Below are 20,054 nucleotides of genomic sequence, written 5' to 3' on the forward strand. Positions count from 1 at the left end.
AAAACAAAAAAAACAAATCCACTACACCGTCCATTTGAAGGCATGAACAGCTGTTAGGATGAAAAGCTGATGTGATTTTTCGCTGGACTGAGAAACTACACAAAGTCTTTTTTTTTTTAAAGTACATGAAGTCAGTGCACGGCATCAAAGACTACATCTAACTGTTTTTCTAAGTTGACTGAGAACAAATTTGGACTCTAATTTAAAGTTCATTCTGGCCTGTTGACATCAAAACACCAGTGGAACACCAAATGTAAGTCCCTTTTCTGTTGTTTATAAAGTCATAAAATATCAAATGACAAGGATCTATTTTAGCCGTTATATAAAGCAAATAATGAATGTTTTTTCATTCTTTCAATGGTACAAACATTTAATTTGGTGAAAGATGGAATGTTCATTCAACTCGGCTTCACCTTTTTGAATGGAACATTCCATTTTTCACCTCGTGAAATATTTGTACAGTGAACTCATAAAACATTCATTATTTGTATATTAACATCATTAGAGGTTATGATTAGCAGTTATGGTAACAAGAATTGTATTTCATCCTCTGTGCAACTGGATGGGTGTGTTCAGTGCAGGTTGCAAATCAGAGCAAAGTGGCAATGTTTTTACTTTTCTTGTGAATATAAACGACATTTCTGGATGTGCTTCCAGTGCACTAAGGAGGCTCTAAACCTGTCTCAGCTGCCTGTCAACTTTGTAAATTATTTTATCTTAAAGGTTTAGGAATAGGATTACAATAACAGTCTGGATGAGGGTATAATTTTTGTAACACACACAAAATGTTTGGAAAATTGAACAATACTTCCACTTCCAGATTGTGGGGGTTGGTAAGGTTAGACCTTACTTGTGTGAAGCGCCTTGAGGAAACTTTGTTGTGCTTTGGCACTACATAAATGAAAATAAATTGGAAAAAAGAAATTGCAGACCCTGCCTCTGTGCACTTCTGGTAATCATGCCCAGTTGCACAATTTCGATATGGTCCAGGTCCCATTCGAGAACAGATGCACAGAACATTGCTGGTATGTGATATACCCTGATATTATGACTGATATTATCAGTTATCAAGTTGTTCAACAATGAATATGGCTTTATACACCCTGAAGAAAACCATACACCCTTCGGCCTTTGGCTTCAAAAGAAGAAGCATGCAAAATTGCACTAAAAAAATCTGCGAAACTGCAAGGCTGCGAAAGGTGAACCACGATATAGCGAGGGACCACTGTATTAAATTACACATTGACAATATCTAGGATTGCACATGCCGTGACGTCCCAACATATGTATGATTACCAAGGCGACATTCACTTACTCGGGCGGTATGAAAAATATTACCGGTCCGCAAAAAATATCACAAGGGTGTATTGGTATTTATTCTTTAGTGTTTTATCCAATCATACTGGCGTATCATTTATAGGTATTTGATAATATGTCATACTGAGCTTGTTTTTGACATGCACACTTCCTGCAAACAACTTTAAACAATAGTAAATACTTCAACAACTGAGTGCAGATAGGATTAGGATCAAATTAACAATTACGGGCATTATAATTTCAGTATGGTGCTAATCCCTGTGATGGTGGCATTCTAGGATTGCTTGACAATGTCAATATGGAAAAATCTGAGGATGTGCCACCAGATCTGGATCTATCATAACAACAACCTATCACACAATTTCAGGTTCAACCTCCTCAGCAAGGATTAGTTCCCTTTTCATTGCAGATTTAGCACTGAACAGAGAAAACATTAGCAAATGTCGCCATGGGCTCTGGAAATTTATTGCATGAAATTAGTATGAAAGTCTTTTATTCTACACCTTTATGACGTAATTATTATAAAACACAGGACGGCGATAAGTTTACAGAGCTCAAGCAGCGTTCTGTCATAATCCCAAACGGAAAGGCAAAAAACAAGCAGTTGCGCGGTCTTTTTTAAAGCAGATGAACATTGATCGCGCTCGAAGAGTCCTGTTGCATCTCGATACCCCCCAAAAAAGGATCGATGTTAAACGGAAGATAAACGCCAACATTATTCGACTTCTGTTTCCCGAACGTTACAGCTACCCAGTAACAGAAACTAATTAAATGAAAACAAAGCGTAATTTCGAGAGACGTTTTCGTTAACAGAAAAGCGCGCTTAAGGAGAATTTTGTGACCCGTTAAAATGAAAACCCCTCATCAGTCAGTTTGACGCTGCTGTCAAGTACAGCGGAGAAAAAGAACTGATGTACCACAACAGACACACGTCAGCCATGAAGTTTACATGTACCAACTCAACAAACAGCTGATAAGCGTAATAAGTGACGAAGAAAATCTGAAATAAATTAATATGAGACATTAGTAAGAGCCACGTCCCACCTGTTTAATGTTGCTGGATGCTGCTTCTGCTGCCGCCTCACGCACGCGACAGTCCTCTGGTGCCTGTAGGTGGAACGCGCGAGTTTGGCGCAGTGCTCCAGGAGGATTCTGGGATATGAAGTTTATCTTTGAGAATCTGCGGGCGGCCAAAATAGCCATAAAAACTACGTCTGAATAGTTGTTTTGTGACCACTGTTCCTTTACATTTCACATTCTTGAGTTCCACTTTAGTTTCTAGCCACTGTTCTTTTGTTTTTTATACTTAACCACGTTTGAGCAGTTTAGGGCAAGTGTGTAATACATTATACGTTACTACTGTCATTGCTAAGTAATTAGTTATATTACAATATTACTGTCTCTGAATTGTAATGTGTTGCATGCTTCTGCATTATTTTTTGAGTTATTTTCACCAAAATTCCTGTGGAAGTAGCTTGGTATTCTAAAATGCTAAAAAAAAAACAACTTCTGCCTACTCCTTTACAAACATAACAATGTGTAAATGTAATCATTTTTGCTAATGACAGAACATGTTTGAAATAATGAATTAATAAAATAAATGTGTATGTGTGTGTGTGTGTGTGTGTGTGTGTGTGTGTGTGTGTGTGTGTGTGTGTGTGTGTGTGTGTGTGTGTGTGTGTGTGTGTGTGTGTGTGTGTGTGTGTGTGTGTGTGTGTGTGTATCTGCGGCTCATTATACATCCAGTGAAGGGCGATGTAAGTAGTCCCTTCAGCCTCTCCCTTGTGTTCACTCAGGGTCACTACAGCAGATCCCAGGTGGATCTGCTGGTTTGGAGCAGCATAGTGGCTTAGTGGTTAGCACTGCTGCTTCACAGCAAGGAGGTTATGGGATCACTTCCCGCCCGGTCCTTTCTGTGTGGAGGTTGCATGTTCTCCTCGTGTGTGTGCGTGTGTTCCGTCCTGGTGCTCTGGCTTCCTCCCACTTTCAAAGACATGCAGGTTAGGTGAACTGAACATAGGTGTGTGTGAATGTGTTTGTCTGTCTACATGTGACTCTGGGACAGACTGGCATTCTCTCTAGGCTGTACCCTGCCTTATGCCCTAAGTCTGCTGGGATAGTCTCAAACCCCACTGTGACCCTTGACTGAAGTGAGCACAGAAAATGAATGAGTGTTGTGGTTTGTCTGCATTCCAGATTCAATCCAACTAATCATAACACAGACAGGTGTATTAAGAAAATAAAACTAATTCATTTGGTATTTAAGGTGACTTCAGACTTTAATAAAACACGAACAATGTATATGGGAGAAAAAAAAACCTAGTAAACAGAAATAAGTGCTGAAAAATTTTAATAAGGTGCTGAAAACAAAATTATAGAGGGACTAACGTTTCGACATGAGGATCACATCTTCCTCAGAGTCCTGCAAAGACAAGGATGGTACAGCTTAAATACTAATAACAAACAGGTGTCCTAATGCTTTCAAAGGGGGCATGACCATCCATCAACCACAGTACTCACTCAATCAGTAATCAGTTCATAATTAGAGACACACTGTCCCAAAACAAACATAACTAAAACCAGAATAAAAAAAAAACAGTTATTAGAGAAAACAAGTAAATTTTAGTTCTTCATTCAAACCAAAAGGTTCCAAGGTGCCTAAAGTGTAAATCCAAAATGCTTCTCTACATAAAAGTTTTTTAATGATATCACCTCCTCTGGGTGGAACTGTGATTCTAACTTATGCCATGGCAAGACATTATAAACAGGCCGGTCATGGCTCCCCAGCATCCTTAAAATTTTGGGGGATTGAGAGAATCACAGTCCCAGATTGTTTAATAAAATCTTGGAAAGTGAGAGGATGCCTGAGGAGTGGAGACAAAGTGTGCTGGTTCCTATTTTCAAGAACAAGGGTGATGTGCAGAGCTGCAGTAACTACAGAGGCATAAAGCTGATCAGCCACAGCATGAAGTTATGGGAAAGAGTAGTAGAAGCTAGGCTTAGAAAACAGGTGAAGATCTGTGAGCAGCAATATGGTTTCATGCTGAGAAAGAGCACTACAGATGCAATGTTTGCTCTGAGAATACTGTTGGAGAAGTACAGAGAAGGCCAGAAAGAGTTACATTGTGTGTTTGTGGACATAGAAAAAGCTTATGACAGGGTGCCAAGAGAAGAGCTGTGGTATTGTATGAGGAAGTCTGGAGTGGCAGAGAAGTATGTTAGGGTAGTGCAGGACATGTACAAGAATAGTGTGACAGTGGTGAGATGCGCAGTCGGAATGATAGACTCATTCAAGGTGGAGGTGGGATTACACCAAGGATCAGCTCTGAATCCTTTCTTGTTCGCAGTGGTGATGGACAGGTTGACGGATGAGATCAGACAGGAGTCCCCATGGACTATGATGTTTGCAGATGACATTGTGAGCTGTAGTGAGAGTAGAGAGCAAGTTGATTCTAGTCTGGAGAGGTGGAGATATGCTCTGGAGAGCAGGGGAATGAACGTCAGTACAAGCAAGACTGAGTACATGTGTGTGAATGGGAGGGAGCCCAGTGGAATAGTGCGGTTACAAGGAGTAGAAGTGGTGAAAGTAGATGAGTTTAAATATTTGGGGTCAACTGTTCAAAGTAATGGAGAGTGTGGTAGAGAGGTGAAGAAGAGAGTGCAGGCAGGGTGGAGTGGGTGGAGAAAGGTGGCAGGAGTGATTTGTGACCGAAGAATATCAGCAAGAGTGAAGGGGAAAGTTTACAAGACAGCAGTGAGACCAGCGATGTTGTACGGTTTAGAGATGGTGGCACTAACAAAAAGACAGGAGGCAGAGCTGGAGGTGGCAGAGCTGAAGATGTTGAGATTCTCTTTAGGAGTTACGAGAATGAACAAGATTAGGAATGAACATATCAGAGGGACAGCTCAGATGGGACGGTCTGGAGACAAAGTCAGAGAGGCGAGATTGAGATGGTTTGGACATGTGCAAAAGAGGGACCCAGGCTATATAGGGAGAAGGATGTTGAGGATGGAGCCACCAGGCAGGAGGAGAAGAGGGAGGCCAAAGAGGAGGTTTATGGATGTGCTGAGGGAGGACATGCAGGTGGTTGGTGTGACAGAGGAAGATACAGAGGACAGGGTGAGATGGAAACGATTGATCTGCTGTGGCGATCCCTAATGGGAAGAGCCGAAAGACAAAGAATTATATATATATATATATATATATATATATATATATATATATATATATATATATATATATATATATATATATATATACATTTCAGACATTTACAAATCAGAAGAATAAATAATAATACAATTAATATATGAAAACTGTATTTATATAGGTAATAATATAATAAATGAAATAAATGATATATAACAATAAACATAATATTATGTAAATAGTAGATAATAAATTGATTTAATAATTCCAACTGTGTGTATGTGTGTGTGTGTGTGTATTTTTGGAGTTCATCTTGGCATTTTGTTGAATGTGCTGACGTGCGGGAAAACACCGAAAACAAATTAAAAATAAAACTAATCACTGTAAACACTGTATTGTTGTTTGTTCTTTCAGATAAATTAATGCGAGTCATGTTTAGTTGCTCTTTTGCTTTCTCAAATTTACAGTGTGATTCTCAGGCTTTAAAAATATGACGAAAGAACACTCCATCGTCTTTCATTACATTTACCTGAACGCCTGTCGGTGGAAACATGGCGGCGTCTGTTGGTGGACATCCGAGCTCGGCTGGTCCGAGTCCGGAAAGTCCACCGATCCAGTACAGTCTGGTTCTGGAGCATCTTATCGGTGATAAGAGATCCGCGAAGGATCCAAATCCTGCCGTGATGGGACTTCCAGTGCCCCCTAAAAGTGAAGAACAGAAGATGATCGAGCGGGGAATGGAGAGCTGTGCCTTTAAGTCTACTCTGGCCTGTGTCGGAGGTAAACAATATATCATCAATACGTTATCAATACTGTAAGTCTGCTGTGATGGCTGTGGCCCTATGTGTAGTTTTGGTCGGATAAAGGAGCCCCGTTAACGTGTCGAGGCTTCCCAGCCATTAGAAACTACTGCCACCTAGAGGTCATTTAATTTGTAGCACCCCAACTATGATACTAAGAAACAAGGGGTTGCTTAATTTTACCCTCCTGTCCTCACAGATAGTTATGAACTTTGAGTAATGACTGAAAGAACAAGATTGTGGATACAGTGGTGTTGAACAGTATGTCCCATGACCCTGTCCTCGAACCATTTGAGAACTTCATATCTCCTCTGGGGTGACAGGTGTCAAGATGCATACTGCGCTTATCACGCCACACAGACAGAACACAGTTTTGAAATGACATACCGTTCAAATAAACAATGCGAGCAGGTCACCTGGATTTAAATGTCAAGTGCAACACTTTCCAACCAACTGCATAGCTCTTCTGATCCATGCACAGGGCAAGGCCCGCCCATCTGGGTGCAGGCCGAGAACAGGCTTAAAAACGTAGGCGGTGCGCTATGTCAGGATGGCTTGCAAGCATCTCCGTGGGGAAGTGTGCGGCAGGACATTCAGAGCTGTCGTAGCAACTCTCTTTTCAAGGAAGGCATTTTTTTTAATACAGCATCTGAACTTGAAGTCCGTTTCTTGTCAATCTTTGAGTCTTTTGAATTTGCTCACCACATTAAACTACCGGGAGGGGATCTGCCAGCAAGAAAATCCTCAAAAAATAAATGAGATTTCTCAGTCGGGCATCTGGATTTACACTCAGCAGCATCACATCGAAAGGAGCCAGCTGAGGTGGTTCAAGCATCTGGTGAGGATGCCCCCTGGTCGTCTCCCTCGGGAGATCTTCCAGCCACCTTCAACTGGGAGAAGACTCCAGGGAAGTTATAGGAATCTTTTTTTTTTTTAATAGAACTATAACTTTGATTAGTTTATATTTTCCTTAACTGGGCAGCAACACTTATCTGAATCAAACTTACACTTATGGTTTTTCATACAGGTGATCTCTCTACTGTTCTGTGGTATACATGCTGTTGTTACAGCTGCTAAGTAGCAATGTGAAATCCAGATTGAAATATGTTCCCACTGGCTTGACGAGCGGGGATTCCCCCTTTGCTGACCTCCTTGATCTCCAGAGCAAGGAGTCTTATGTTCGAATCCCACAGGAGCCACAAAGATAGTCACTCAGTAACTGATAATAAAAACAATGTTTAAAAAACAAGAGATGTGAAAAAAAAACAAAGTAAAATATCCTTATTCAGGGTACCAATAAATATGCCACAGTTACAAATGTCACTTGATAGGTTTCGGTTCAGTGGGATCATCACACAGCTGATTTAGTCAGTTCCCATTTATATATTTGAGGCCTGACCCATTAGAATGGATAGATGACGAGGAGATTAAATTAAAATCTGAGCAGTGTCAAGTGAGTCAGTGAGACCCAACATCAGATGACGAGTGACAAAATAATGGGGACACTTGCAGCACCAAAGCGTTTTAAAATGTTCTTTACACATTTTCTTAAAATGTTTAACAGTGAGACGAGGTGATCATTGTTGGATGATTATTGAGCAGCACTGCACCATTATAACGCAGCATCTTCTTAGCAGCTACTCCATGTACTTTGGGAACAAAGAGAGTTTACAGCGTGTCAGGTGTAAATTGAGCCTGTTTCCACTCCCTGAGTACAGTGCCTGACATGAGTGAAAAGTTAAAGATATTTGCTAGAGGAAATGAGTGCTCATGAGTGGTTAAATAGCTTACTGACAGGTTCAGCAGATACTGGTTGTAACTTAAATAACTCCAGGAAAACTGTGTGGATGTTTGGAAGGGCATCTGTTTTGGAACTTTATCAGCCAGTGAACTGCCAGTGCCAGTGAAGGAGCAATTAAATACCAAGGCAATCCTCAAGGGATCAGATACCACATTCCCAACCACTTGGACAGAACAGGTCACACCAGCGGATTTGTTTGGATCCCAAATTTTCCCGATTTGTGGTAGGGCAGGATCAGTCCATGATCAAGGGTGACATGTCTGCCCTGTGTGGGAGGTGCAATACATGATCTGCATACAATCAACAAACTATTAGGATCGATAAGGTTGCTTATATATTCATTCAGAAAATGATCATTTAACAACTTGTGTATTTTGTCAAGCTTTAAGATGCAGCAAGACATCACTATAAAATCAGTCAATCAATATAAAATGATTGATTATGTGCCTGTAGTTTATACATTTCACAACGGCAACACTGACCCAGCCCTGCGACAGACTGGCACTATGTACGAGGTGTATTAGATAAGAAACTGACACTTTTATTTTTTTTTTTAACTATATGGATTTGAATGACGTGCGATTACACCAATCATGCTTGAACCCTCGTGCGCATGCGTGAGTTTTTTCACGCGTGTCGGTGACGTCATTTCCCTGTGGGCAGGCCTTGAGTGAGATGTGGTTCAGCCCTCTCGGCTGAATTCCTTTGTTTCACACGCTGCTCAAGACGGCGCGCGTTGCTATATCAAAATTTTTTCTGGACCTGTGAGGAATATCCGAGTGGACACTATTCTAGAAATTTAGCTGGTTTTCGGTGAAAAGTTTAACGGCTGTTGAGAGATTATGGGGTGTTTCTGTCGCTGTAAGGACTTCCCACGGAGCGGGACGTCGCGCAGCGCTTCCAGGCGCCGTCGTCGGCCTGTTTCGACCTGAAAACATCCTAATTTAAGGCTTAATTCACCCAGGACGTCATGAGAGAACAGAGAAGATTCAGAAGAGGCCGGCATGAGGACTTTATGCGGACATTCCACTGTTTAAGGACATTTTGTAATGAAAGACGTGCGCGCAAATTCGCCGAGTCATTTCCGTGACGACTTGGCCAATCTGTGTGCGCCGCGACAGGTAAAACACCTCCGTGTTGAAAACCATTTGTAAAATTCAGGCGGCTTTTGATGGCTTTCAACAAGTGAGTAACTGAGAAATTGTTTAACAGCTTGGGCATGTTCCAACTTGCCCGTTAAGGTTTCCAACGGAGGTGTTTTTCCTGTTGCGACCCCCCGCGGTCGGGTCCGGCCTGACATGCGACTCTGCCCGCACGTTCTTTCATTACGAAATGTCCGTTAACAATGGAATGTCCGAATAAACTCCTCATGCCGAGTTCTTCTGAAAGTTCTCTGTTCTCTGACGACTTACTGGGTCAACAGAGCCTGAAATGTGGAAGTTTTCAACTTGAAACGGCGAGACGCTGCCGTCTCGAAGCGCAGATTGCCGTCAGGCGCCGTGGGCCGTCCTTAAAGCGACACTACCAGACCAAAATCTCTCATCAGCCGTTAAAATTTTTACCGAAAACCAGCTGAATTTATCGAATGGTGTCCACTCAGTTGTGCCTTACAGTTTTTGAAAAAAATTTTATCAAACAAAGCAGCAGTCTCTGAGCCATTCCTAAACAATGAAAAAATCGACGAGAGGGTGGACCACTCCTTACTCAAAGACTGCCCACAGGCGAATGACGTAACCGACAGGCATGAAAAAACTCTCGCATGCCCACGAGGGTTCAAGCATGTCTGATGTAATCACACGTGATTCAAATCCATATGGTTTTTGAAAAAAATAATAAGGTCGGATACTTTTCTAACAGACCTCGTACAGGATGAACCCTGCCTCACACCCAATAACCATTGGGGTTGGCTCCAATCTCTTTGATCACATACCTGCATCAAACCTGTGTGTGGTCTGAGTAAGGTTAACTTATGTATGTAGCTTCTTTGTCAAGATAACGTAAACAAGATTTTACAGATTCTGCCCCCTGGTGGCTAAAATTATAATCAAAACGTGCCCAACCTCGAACTTTTGTGTGGTCTTAGTGAGGTGAGTTTGTGTACATAGTTTCACTTTGATTCACAAAGTCTTTGTCAAGATATTGCATACATCAGGGGTGGCCAAGTTCGGTCCTCGAGAGCCACATACCTGACACTCTTAGTTGTCTCCCTGCTCCAACACACCTGAATCCAATGAAAGGCTCATTAAAAGTCTGCTAACGAGTCTTTCATTGGATTCAGGTGTGTTGGAGCAGGGAGACAACTAAGAGTGTCAGGTATGTGGCTCTCGAGGACCGAACTTGGCCACCCCTGGCATACATATTGTTTCAGAGACTCTGCCCCCTGGTGGCCTCAATAAGAGTCAAAACGTGCCAAGTGTTGAATTTGTCAGAGGTCTTGGAGCTCTCCAAGGTCACCTCTAGGTGACCTTGTGTACCCAGTTTCACTTTGAGACACAGGTAAGTGTTTGTTGTGGTACTGTGTACACATCATGTCCACGGAGTCTGTGAGTTAATTGAGCTGGTCTGCCTTCTTTTTTCATGCAGATTTGTTTTTTTTTTAATGCAGCACTTCCAGTAGTTTTTAGTTTTCTATTTTACATTTTTAATAAGCTCAAGCGAACACACTCAGAGATTGCATACATTAGTACCACTGTCGGCTAGTTTTTGTGTTCTTAAGGTGGGTTTTTGTGACAAAGAGATAAAAGCAAAGCCTGTCTCAATTCAATTTATTTATATAGCACCAAATCACAACACAATTCACCACAAGGCGCTTTTCTGTATTAAAGAAAGAGATAAAAGGAAGATTTCTGAGGCTGAACTGGATCATGTGGAATCAGATTATTATTCTTTGCTAAACAGGGTTTGTTCTCGGAGGAGCTTTTGGCGTATTCACAGCTGGCATCGATAGCAACGTTGGCTTTGACCCCAAAGACCCCCTGAGAACACCGACAGCACGAGAAGTCCTCAGAGACATGGGTCAGAGGGGGATGTCCTACGCCAAGAACTTTGCCATTGTGGGTGCCATGTTCTCCTGCACAGAGTGCATCATTGAGTCGGTATGTAACAACTGTTCTTCACGTGCATGCACAGATTTGTGGATGGTGTATCAGGGAAACTTTCAGCTGTGATAAATTTGATGCTCAAATCATGTAAAATGTTGTGGATTTCAGATTTAAGTTCATGTTGGGAACACGTTACTGCAGGACATCTGGTGTAATAATGTTTTCATGTCAACTTATTACCGTCTTGAATGCCTAAGACATCAGGGAGTCTAGCTTTGAGTTCAGTCTTAGTTGAGGAGTTGATGCATCACCGTAGTGATATGTAAGGTTGTTGTTCCACTAAACACGGCTGCGAAACTGTAAACTTAATAAGTGAGTGATCAGAGACCAATGATGTAAGAGGCATGATGTCAATACTCGTGACAGCAATACCACGTGCGAGAACCAAATCCATGGTATTTCCACTAATGTGCGTCGAGTACTGAATGCATTGCCGAAATCCTAATGCATCCGCAATTTCCATAAATGATTTGCAGAGGGGATCAGAAGGCTTATTTATATGAACGTTAAAGTCACCAATGATCAGAATGTTATCTGCACTAGTTGACAAGTTAGAGATGAACACACCAAATTCATCTAAGAATTCAGAATATGGGCCAAGAGGCCTATATACAGTGACAGATTAATACAGCTGATTTTTATTCTTCTGACCTTGGCAATGCATAATATCCTGAGCAGAGCGGAGAATCAGATCCTCAAACGAGTTATATTTGTGACCCCCAACAGCTAATAAGTTAAACCTAGATTTATAAATAAGAGCAACACCCCCGCCTTGCTTCGCATCACGAGGGATGTGACTAAATGTATATGGTGGTGGGCAGGCCTCATTTAAGAGGAGGACAGCTGTAGGTTTAAGCCAGGTTCCACATAACCCAATCATATTTAAGTGATGATCAATAATTAGATCATTAATCAACAATAATTTTGAGGATAGTGATCTTATGTTAATGAGACCCAGACTAAGGACCTCAGTGGGGTTGACAGTTGAACTGTTGGGGTTTAGGGGTGCTTCCAGAGTTGCATATATAAGATGCCTAGAAGTAGGTTTAGGTTTGAGACATTCCATGCGCGTTGTAGGTAGCAGACACAAAATCTTTGATATTGCTGGAACAAGCATTGGGGCTTCCTCAATTTCAACATCATCCATTGTAGTAATGGATATTAAGTTTGCAAAGCATATCCCTCTGATTTTTATGGACACGTCTACGGAAGCAGACCACAGTCTCAACTTCTTGAATTTCCCGACCTGGCAGATAAACTGCACTATCACCATAGTGAATTTTCTGCACTAATTTCCCCGCTAAGCTAATGGATTCGACACCCACATTTGTCATAAGCCTTGCAGGGTCTCTAATCACCTGCTCAGTGGCCTGCTGTAAATTCCTAATGTTACCCTCCCTGTAGAGCTCTATCTATGTTCGCAGACAAGATGGTGGCTCTTTCCCCAGTAGGGTGGAGGCCGTCTGGCATCAGCAAGCCACGGCAGCCCCAGAACGAAGGCCAGTTATCAATAAAGCTAAAGCCTTGCTGTCTACAAAATTGTGCCAGCCACCTATTTAATGATGTCAGCCTGCTAAACACCTCATCAGTACCCCGCGAGGGGAGGGGACCAGAGACTGACCAACACATCTTTCTGGCAAGGTCACAAGTCCTCTCTATGTCCATTTTTGTGACCTCTGAGTGCTTCATCCTGACATCATTGGTGCCGACATGAATAACTATGTGACTATATCTCATGTCATGTTCCTTAGTCTGTTTTCCCTTCTGCAGCGTCAGTACCGTAAGATGTGATGCAATGTCGGGAGCTCTGGCCCCAAGAATACAGTTAACATCAGCCGGCGTCTGTAACCTGACTTTGCTGGTGATAGAATCCCTTATCACTAAAGTCTGGCGTTTCGGCCTGGAGACAGGAGTGGAAGTCACTCATGGGCTCAGAGAATTCACATCAGGCAAATCCAAGGGGGACAACCGATTCACAGTTTGCAGTGGTGAGTGTGATCCGGGTACCACAACCGGGCACTAAGCCTTATGGGGCTTCCTCCACCTAGCCACAGTCCGAAATCCGTCATCCACAGCCGGTGTTTCTAGGCTGATGCTAATGGGCATGCTAGCCGGCCCAACACTAACCTCATCTGGAGTGCCCGTAACATCTAACTCCACTGAGCTAAGAAGCTGTTCTAACTTATGAACACAGCTCTCTAAGAGAACCACCCTATCTTCCAACAATATGCAGGATTTACGGAATGTGTAAAGTAGTGTACTTTGTGCACTAGCAAAAATTCAAGAGTATAGCCAAGCAAGCATGAGCTAACCAATAATGAATAAGCTAACCACTCCTAAGGCTCACACAGAATTCACACAGATGTAAATAAATTAATTAAAATTCACAGCAGTTACACTGAAAAAGTAGCAGAAGTATTAGACTTGAGGAACAGTTAAAAAAAAAAAAATCACAGATTCAATTTATTTTCATTTATATAGCGCCAAATCACAGCAAAGTTGCCTCATGGTGCTTCACACAAGTAAGGTCTAACCTTACCAACCCCCAGAGCAAGCACACAGGTGACAGTGGTAAGGGGAAAAAAAAAAAACTCCCTCTGAGGAAGAAACCTCAAGCAGACCAGGCTCAAAGGGGTGACCCTCTGCTTTGGCCATGCTACAGGCAGAAATTACAAAGCAATTCAGAAAATAAATATACAAGAAATGTTACTGTGCACAGGACAGGAGGGTTTCAGGAACAGATACCACACCCATCTTTGGATGGAGCCACACCTCAGACAGAGAGAAAAGAAAACAATCAGGCATCAGAAAGACAACAAATACAGTCTAATTTGTCAGCATTAAGCAACAAGAAAAACAAAAGAGATACTAAGGTGATTGCTGGCCACTAGCCCTAAGCTTCACTAAAAGACCCAGAATTTAGATAAAGTTGAGGCCGCAGCCCACTCCATTTCCTATTAAAATGAGTTTAAAAGAGTAAAAAGCATAGTAACATACTATGCCAGTATGTTAGCCAAACGAAAGCGAAAATAAGTGCGTCTTAAATCTGGACTTGAAAGTCTTCACAGAATCTGACTGTTTTATTGATGCAGGGAGATCATTCCACAGAACAGGGGCACGATAAGAGAAAGCTCTATAACCCACAGACTTCTTATTCACCCTAGAGACACAGAGTAGTCCTGTACCCTTGAGCTGCTGCGGAAACGCCAGATAAAAAGGTCGCAACATGAAACGCTAAGTGAGAAGATCAACGAACCCCCGAGCAGTGGTGGGCACAGTTCCAATAATCCAGTAACTGATAATTTTCAAAGATAATGTTTTCATTATCGGATTATCTTTTCAGATAACTTTGAAAACCATTATCGGACTAATTATCTTCCGATAATTTTTAGACCGTTAACTTGGTAAACAAAGCTGAACAGCTACAAACATTTATAAAATTAAAAATTAGTTGAGCGCCTACCTTTTTTTTTTATCAAAGTATTTTTATTAGTTTTTTCCATTTTTACACACAAAACAAACAGAGAACACAAACTTGAAATAACCCTCCCGCCCCACCCCTTCTAAACCAGATCAACTATAATAATAACTAAACTGTACAGGCATCTAAGGACATACAAACACAATCTTAAGTACAGTATGTTAGTATGCATCACAGACCCTGATAGTATTTAAACTAAAACATCTGCAGGCACACTCTCAAAATAAGATAGAAATGGCTGCCATGTATCAAGATAAACCTTGATAGATCCTTTTACAGTATATCTGATCTTCTCCAAATTAATATGATACATAACTTCTCTCATCCACTGACCATATGTAGGTGGACGTAAATCCTCCCATTGGCAGAGAATGAGTCTCCTGGCCAACAGAGAACAAAACGCAATCATAGCCTTCTGTTTTTTACTGAATAGGGCCTCCAGAGGGACAACACCAAACAGAGAGGTCAGTGGAGATGGATGGACAGTCCTACCACAGACTGCAGAAAGTGTGTTGAAAACAGATTGCCAATAACCATGTAGTTTTGGACAGGTCCAGAATGTGTGAACCAGTGAGGCCGGGGACTGCTTACAGTGGTTGCAGGCCAGGTCCAGGTCAGGTTTAAACTTTGACAGTTTGTCCTTAGACCAATGCAGATGATGGACGACTTTAAACTGAAGAACGGAATGTCTCAAACATATTGAAGATGAATAAATGTTCTTGATAATGATTCCCCACGTTGAATCTGATATGGTTTCACCCAAGTCCAGCTCCCATTTGTGTTTAAAGGAGTCCAAACACGTCTCATAGTGATAGCTCAGCAGTTTGTAAATCCTGCTGAGTGTCCGTTTTGGAAACGTTTTGCACCCCAGAATCGAATCCACCAAGTTCTTCGAGGGGCACAAAGGGAAACTGACAGAGTTTGACCTCACAAAATGTCTGATCTGGAGATATTTAAAAACATGTGAAGAGTGGAGACCAAATTTCTGTACTAGCTGATCATAAGAGGCAAAGATATTGTCTACATAGAGATCATAAAGTGAATGCACACCTTTAAGAGTCCAGGAATTAAAAGTTGCATCAGTCAAAGAAGGGACAAACATGTGATTATTTGACACTGGGGCAAAAACAATAGTTCTCTAAAGTGAAATGACCTTCTGAACTGATTCCAAATTTTCAGTGTGTGAGTAACAACAGGATTACAGGTATAGGTTGAGAGTGGATTTGTAAATGTTAACTGAGAGCAAAGTAAAGCAGATGCAGAGCTCGATGTGATCGAGGTTTTTTCCAGAGCCACCCAACTAGGGAGATTATCTGTTTCTAACCAAAATAATAAGGCTCTAATATTCGCTGCCCAGTAATAAAACATAAAATTGGGCAGTGACATACCACCAAGGCTACGGGAGTTGAGCGCCTACCTGTTAAATGTTTTGTAGCAGATGTGTAGTTCTACCCTCTACAAACAGAAGAGAGCTGCTTCTAGAAGAAACCGCTCTATCCTCTGCAGGCAAAGGAGAACTGGTAACAAAAAAGAAAAAAAAAAACTAATTTCTTTTAACCCCATACTGATACACTGGCAATATCACCCAAGTCATCCAGAGGCATACATTTTTAACTTATAGTTCAAATTTTAACCAAACTAATTTTGAACAAGTTATTTAAATTACCGTCACATCTGAAGTTTCATAAAGTGAAAATATCAGATATATGATTTAGTTTTAAAGTAATGTGCTAATTGTTAAGGTTTTAGTATGGACATGCTGTGCCCAGTGCATTATGGGTAGGATAGGGTAATCTCAGTACGTTCACCACAGGAGAAATGCATTTGAGACACTCTGATCAAGCTCCATGGACAACAGCATTAAACTCTTGTGCCTAAAACTCTCGTGAATATATTCTATGGGTTTATAGACATTGTTATTGTGTTTGCATTTATTAAATTCCACGCATCTTAAACGTAGCAGACACAGATTATATGGAATTTTGTTTTGGCATGTTTTCACAGTCTCTACTGCCATCTACTGGCCAGTAGTGTTAATGGCAGTATTCGCCCTGAAGCTGGGCAGACACTGTATGATATTTTCAATCACTGTACTCGGTTCCAGCTCAAACTGTACGACAGAACCGCACGGTGTAAAAGTTCGGAGCGTCCAGTTTATGTTCTCACATGCGTAGTACATTCAAAAACCACACGTTGGACTCGTGTTTCCAGAAGCAAAATGTAAACGGAAGCTTTTTTTTCAAACTTAATTTACATTTCTTATTTTTTACAAAAACTCTCGATGGGAGACATCAAAGTTTAAAAAAAATTACAAGACAGGTCTGTGGTGTTTGCACAGGCACAGTGCGAGAGGTTGGACGCTTGTAGCGCTTCAGCAGCGGGATACCCTCACGACGGCTGACTAGAATATCAAACAGGTTTGATATTCTAGATCGCCGATCGGGAGGTGGTCATGAGATGTTAAACGCAGCTTGTTACTCCATGTATACTAAATGATGCAGGACGTGTGATTAACCTGAAACTCTGTGCAATCCAAAAAATTCTCGCACGAATGAAAAATCAGCTGAAAAAGGGCCAAAACTCGCACTGGCACCAGTAGATCATGGCAGTGTTCTATTTATTTTGACACCGGTTATATCAGACGGTTTTTTACAAGTAAAAAAATGGCAGATTTTACAAAAGCACATTTATCTGTAAACACCAACACACGACACACCTCACATTAACATGTTGGTTTACACAGAATGAATGAGTCAACCGATCAGTGTTAGCGGAGGCACATTTTACCCAGAATCCTTTTCCATCTGTCTGTGTTTGTTACAAAACTTCAGAATTACTGCATTATTCAACATTAAAAAATATATGTTTTAACTTTATACAAATGACAGAATTGACATTAATGGAGTTATTCTATCAGTATTCATTTTATTTATACACCAAACCATAAATCAGCACTGCTTTATTTTCCAAGACCTCCGCCTGATGGCAGCGCTGTGATTGAGTAGAGAGTTGAGCTTCGTGGCTCCTCTCAGCTTGCGTCTGTGCTGGAAGCCATGTAGTGAACAGGAGCTTCCAGCAGGGGGCAGGATGCACCAAGACAGAAGTGCTGACTCATTGTTTGGGTCTGTCATCACCTTTGACGCTACCAAAAGCAATTGTGGTGTTAAAACTCAAAATCAGCTTGTTAGTAGTTGCAAATGTACCTGAGACAATACTGGAATTTATCGGTTATCTGTAACTTCCGATACATTTTTTGGGTGGTTTATCGGTTTAGCTTTACAAAAGACAACTTTTCAGTTACCTGATTATCTGTTATCAAAGTTAATTTTTTTGGTTATCTGTGCCCACCACTGCCCCCGAGCTCGGTTAATGCTGCCATGGATCCACAATATAAAAATAATAGTAATGCACAGTGACTTGGAGAAGTATTGATTTGATATGATTTGGAAAGATTTAAAACGTGTTAGATTACTCGTTACTGAATAAAGCGGTCAGATTACAGTAATACGTTACCAGCATCACTGCTGTTAAGGATTTGGAAAGAAAATAAAAAATGTTGGGGGTTTTTCTCAGTATCACATGCGCAATTATAACCTCTTCTTAATTGTTTTGCAGCACAGAGGAAAGTCAGACTGGAAGAATGCAGTGTACAGCGGCTGCGTTACAGGAGGAGCCATCGGATTTCGTGGTATGGAACCCAGTACCTTTAAGTTAGGATTATTTATAAGATTAACTTGTTTCTGTTGTCTTTGCATTAATTTTTTTCTGTATTTGCAGCCGGCCTGAAGGCTGGGATTCTGGGATGTGGAGGATTTGCAGCATTTTCTGCCGCCATTGAGTATTATTTACGGTGATGCAAAGGAGCGTTTCCACGCTTAACAAACTGAACATCTGGACCAGCCATTGAGTGCACACGTAGAGGACAATCCAGGTGCAGGATTAATGCAGAGTGGCTGGAATTGGTGGAAATACCTGTTTCTTATTTGTGAAGAAGCTGAAGAAATGAATGGCTGAAACTGAGCTGTTTTTGTGGCAAAATATTAAAGATGGATCACCTCGTCACTCACATCATCACCACTCAGACTCCAGATTGTTCCAGTTTTAGAACACGGGACTGTTAATCCACATGAGGATTATTTATATCATATATTTTGTTTGTTTTTAAAAAAATCTGAATTTTGTTTATTGATGAATTTTAAAGGTTTCCTTAAAAAAAAAAAAATTTTATTTCAGTTTGAAGCTCCATAATTATACAACCCCTGGCAAAAATTATGGAATCACCGGCCTCGGAGGATGTTCATTCAGTTGTTTAATTTTGTAGAAAAAAAGCAGATCACAGACATGACACAAAACTTAAGTCATTTCAAATGGCAACTTTCTGGCTTTAAGAAACACTATAAGAAATCAAGAAAAAAAGATTGTGGCAGTCAGTAACGGTTACTTTTTTAGACCAAGCAGAGGAAAAAAATATGGAATCACTCAATTCTGAGTAAAAAATTATGGAATCACCCTGTAAATTTTCATCCCCAAAACTAACACCTGCATCATATCAGACCTGCTCGTTAGTCTGCATCTAAAAAGGAGTGAACACACCTTGGAGAGCTGTTGCACCAAGTGGACTGACCTGAATCATGGCTCCAACACGAGAGATGTCAGTTGAAACAAAGGAGAGGATTATCAAACTCTTAAAAGAGAGTAAATCATCATGCAATGTTGCAAAAGATGTTGGTTGTTCACAGTCAGCTGTGTCTAAACTCAGGACCAAATACAAACAACATGGGAAGGTTGTTAAAGGCAAACATACTGGTAGACCAAGGAAGACATCAAAGCGTCAAGACAGAAAACTTAAAGCAATATGTCTCAAAAATCGAAAAATGTACAACAAAACAAATGAGGAACGAATGGGAGGAAACTGGAGTCAACATCTGTGATCGAACTGTAAGAAACCGCCTAAAGGAAATGGGATTTACATACAGAAAAGCTAAACGAAAGGCATCATTAACACCTAAGCAGAAAAAAACAAGGTTAAAATGGGCTAAGGAAAAGCAATTGTGGACTGTGGATGACTGGATGAAAGTCATATTCAGTGATGAATCTCGAATCTGCATTGGGCAAGGTGATGATGCTGGAACTTTTGTTTGGTGCCTTTCCAATGAGATTTATAAAGATGACTGCCTGAAGAGAACATGTAAATTTCCACAGTCATTGATGATATGGGGCTGCATGTCAGGTAAAGGCACTGGGGAGATGGTAATGCATCTTGCCATAGAGCAAAAACTGCAGAAACATTCCTTGCAAAAAGACACATAGGGTCAATGTCATGGCATAGGGTCAATGTCAATGAGCAGATCTGATTTGATGCAGGTGTTAATTTGGGGGATGAAAATTTACAGGGTGATTCCAT

At 41.1% G+C, this 20,054-nt stretch overlaps 2 protein-coding genes across 3 annotated transcripts in view; one reads left to right on the forward strand and one right to left on the reverse strand.

The window, feature by feature from the left end:
- Positions 1 to 2,436, reverse strand: part of specc1 (sperm antigen with calponin homology and coiled-coil domains 1) — a 152,688-nt gene extending 150,252 nt beyond the window's left edge. For both annotated transcript variants that reach the window (XM_034177778.1, XM_034177776.1), the window contains exon 1: positions 2,362 to 2,436. The gene's annotated coding sequence lies outside the window, so the exon portion shown is untranslated. The remainder of the gene's footprint in view (positions 1 to 2,361) is intronic.
- Positions 2,437 to 5,987: 3,551 nt separating this feature from the next.
- timm22 (translocase of inner mitochondrial membrane 22 homolog (yeast)) lies at positions 5,988 to 18,716 on the forward strand. Its single transcript, XM_034177782.1, has 4 exons — positions 5,988 to 6,247; positions 10,967 to 11,163; positions 18,266 to 18,338; positions 18,428 to 18,716. The coding sequence occupies exons 1-4, from the start codon at positions 6,019 to 6,021 to the stop codon at positions 18,502 to 18,504; spliced, it is 576 nt and encodes a 191-aa protein (XP_034033673.1). The 5' UTR covers positions 5,988 to 6,018; the 3' UTR covers positions 18,505 to 18,716.
- Positions 18,717 to 20,054: the final 1,338 nt, after the last annotated feature.

This window comes from Thalassophryne amazonica, chromosome 9, assembly GCF_902500255.1.
Source record: "Thalassophryne amazonica chromosome 9, fThaAma1.1, whole genome shotgun sequence".
Lineage (NCBI taxonomy): Eukaryota > Metazoa > Chordata > Actinopteri > Batrachoidiformes > Batrachoididae > Thalassophryne > Thalassophryne amazonica.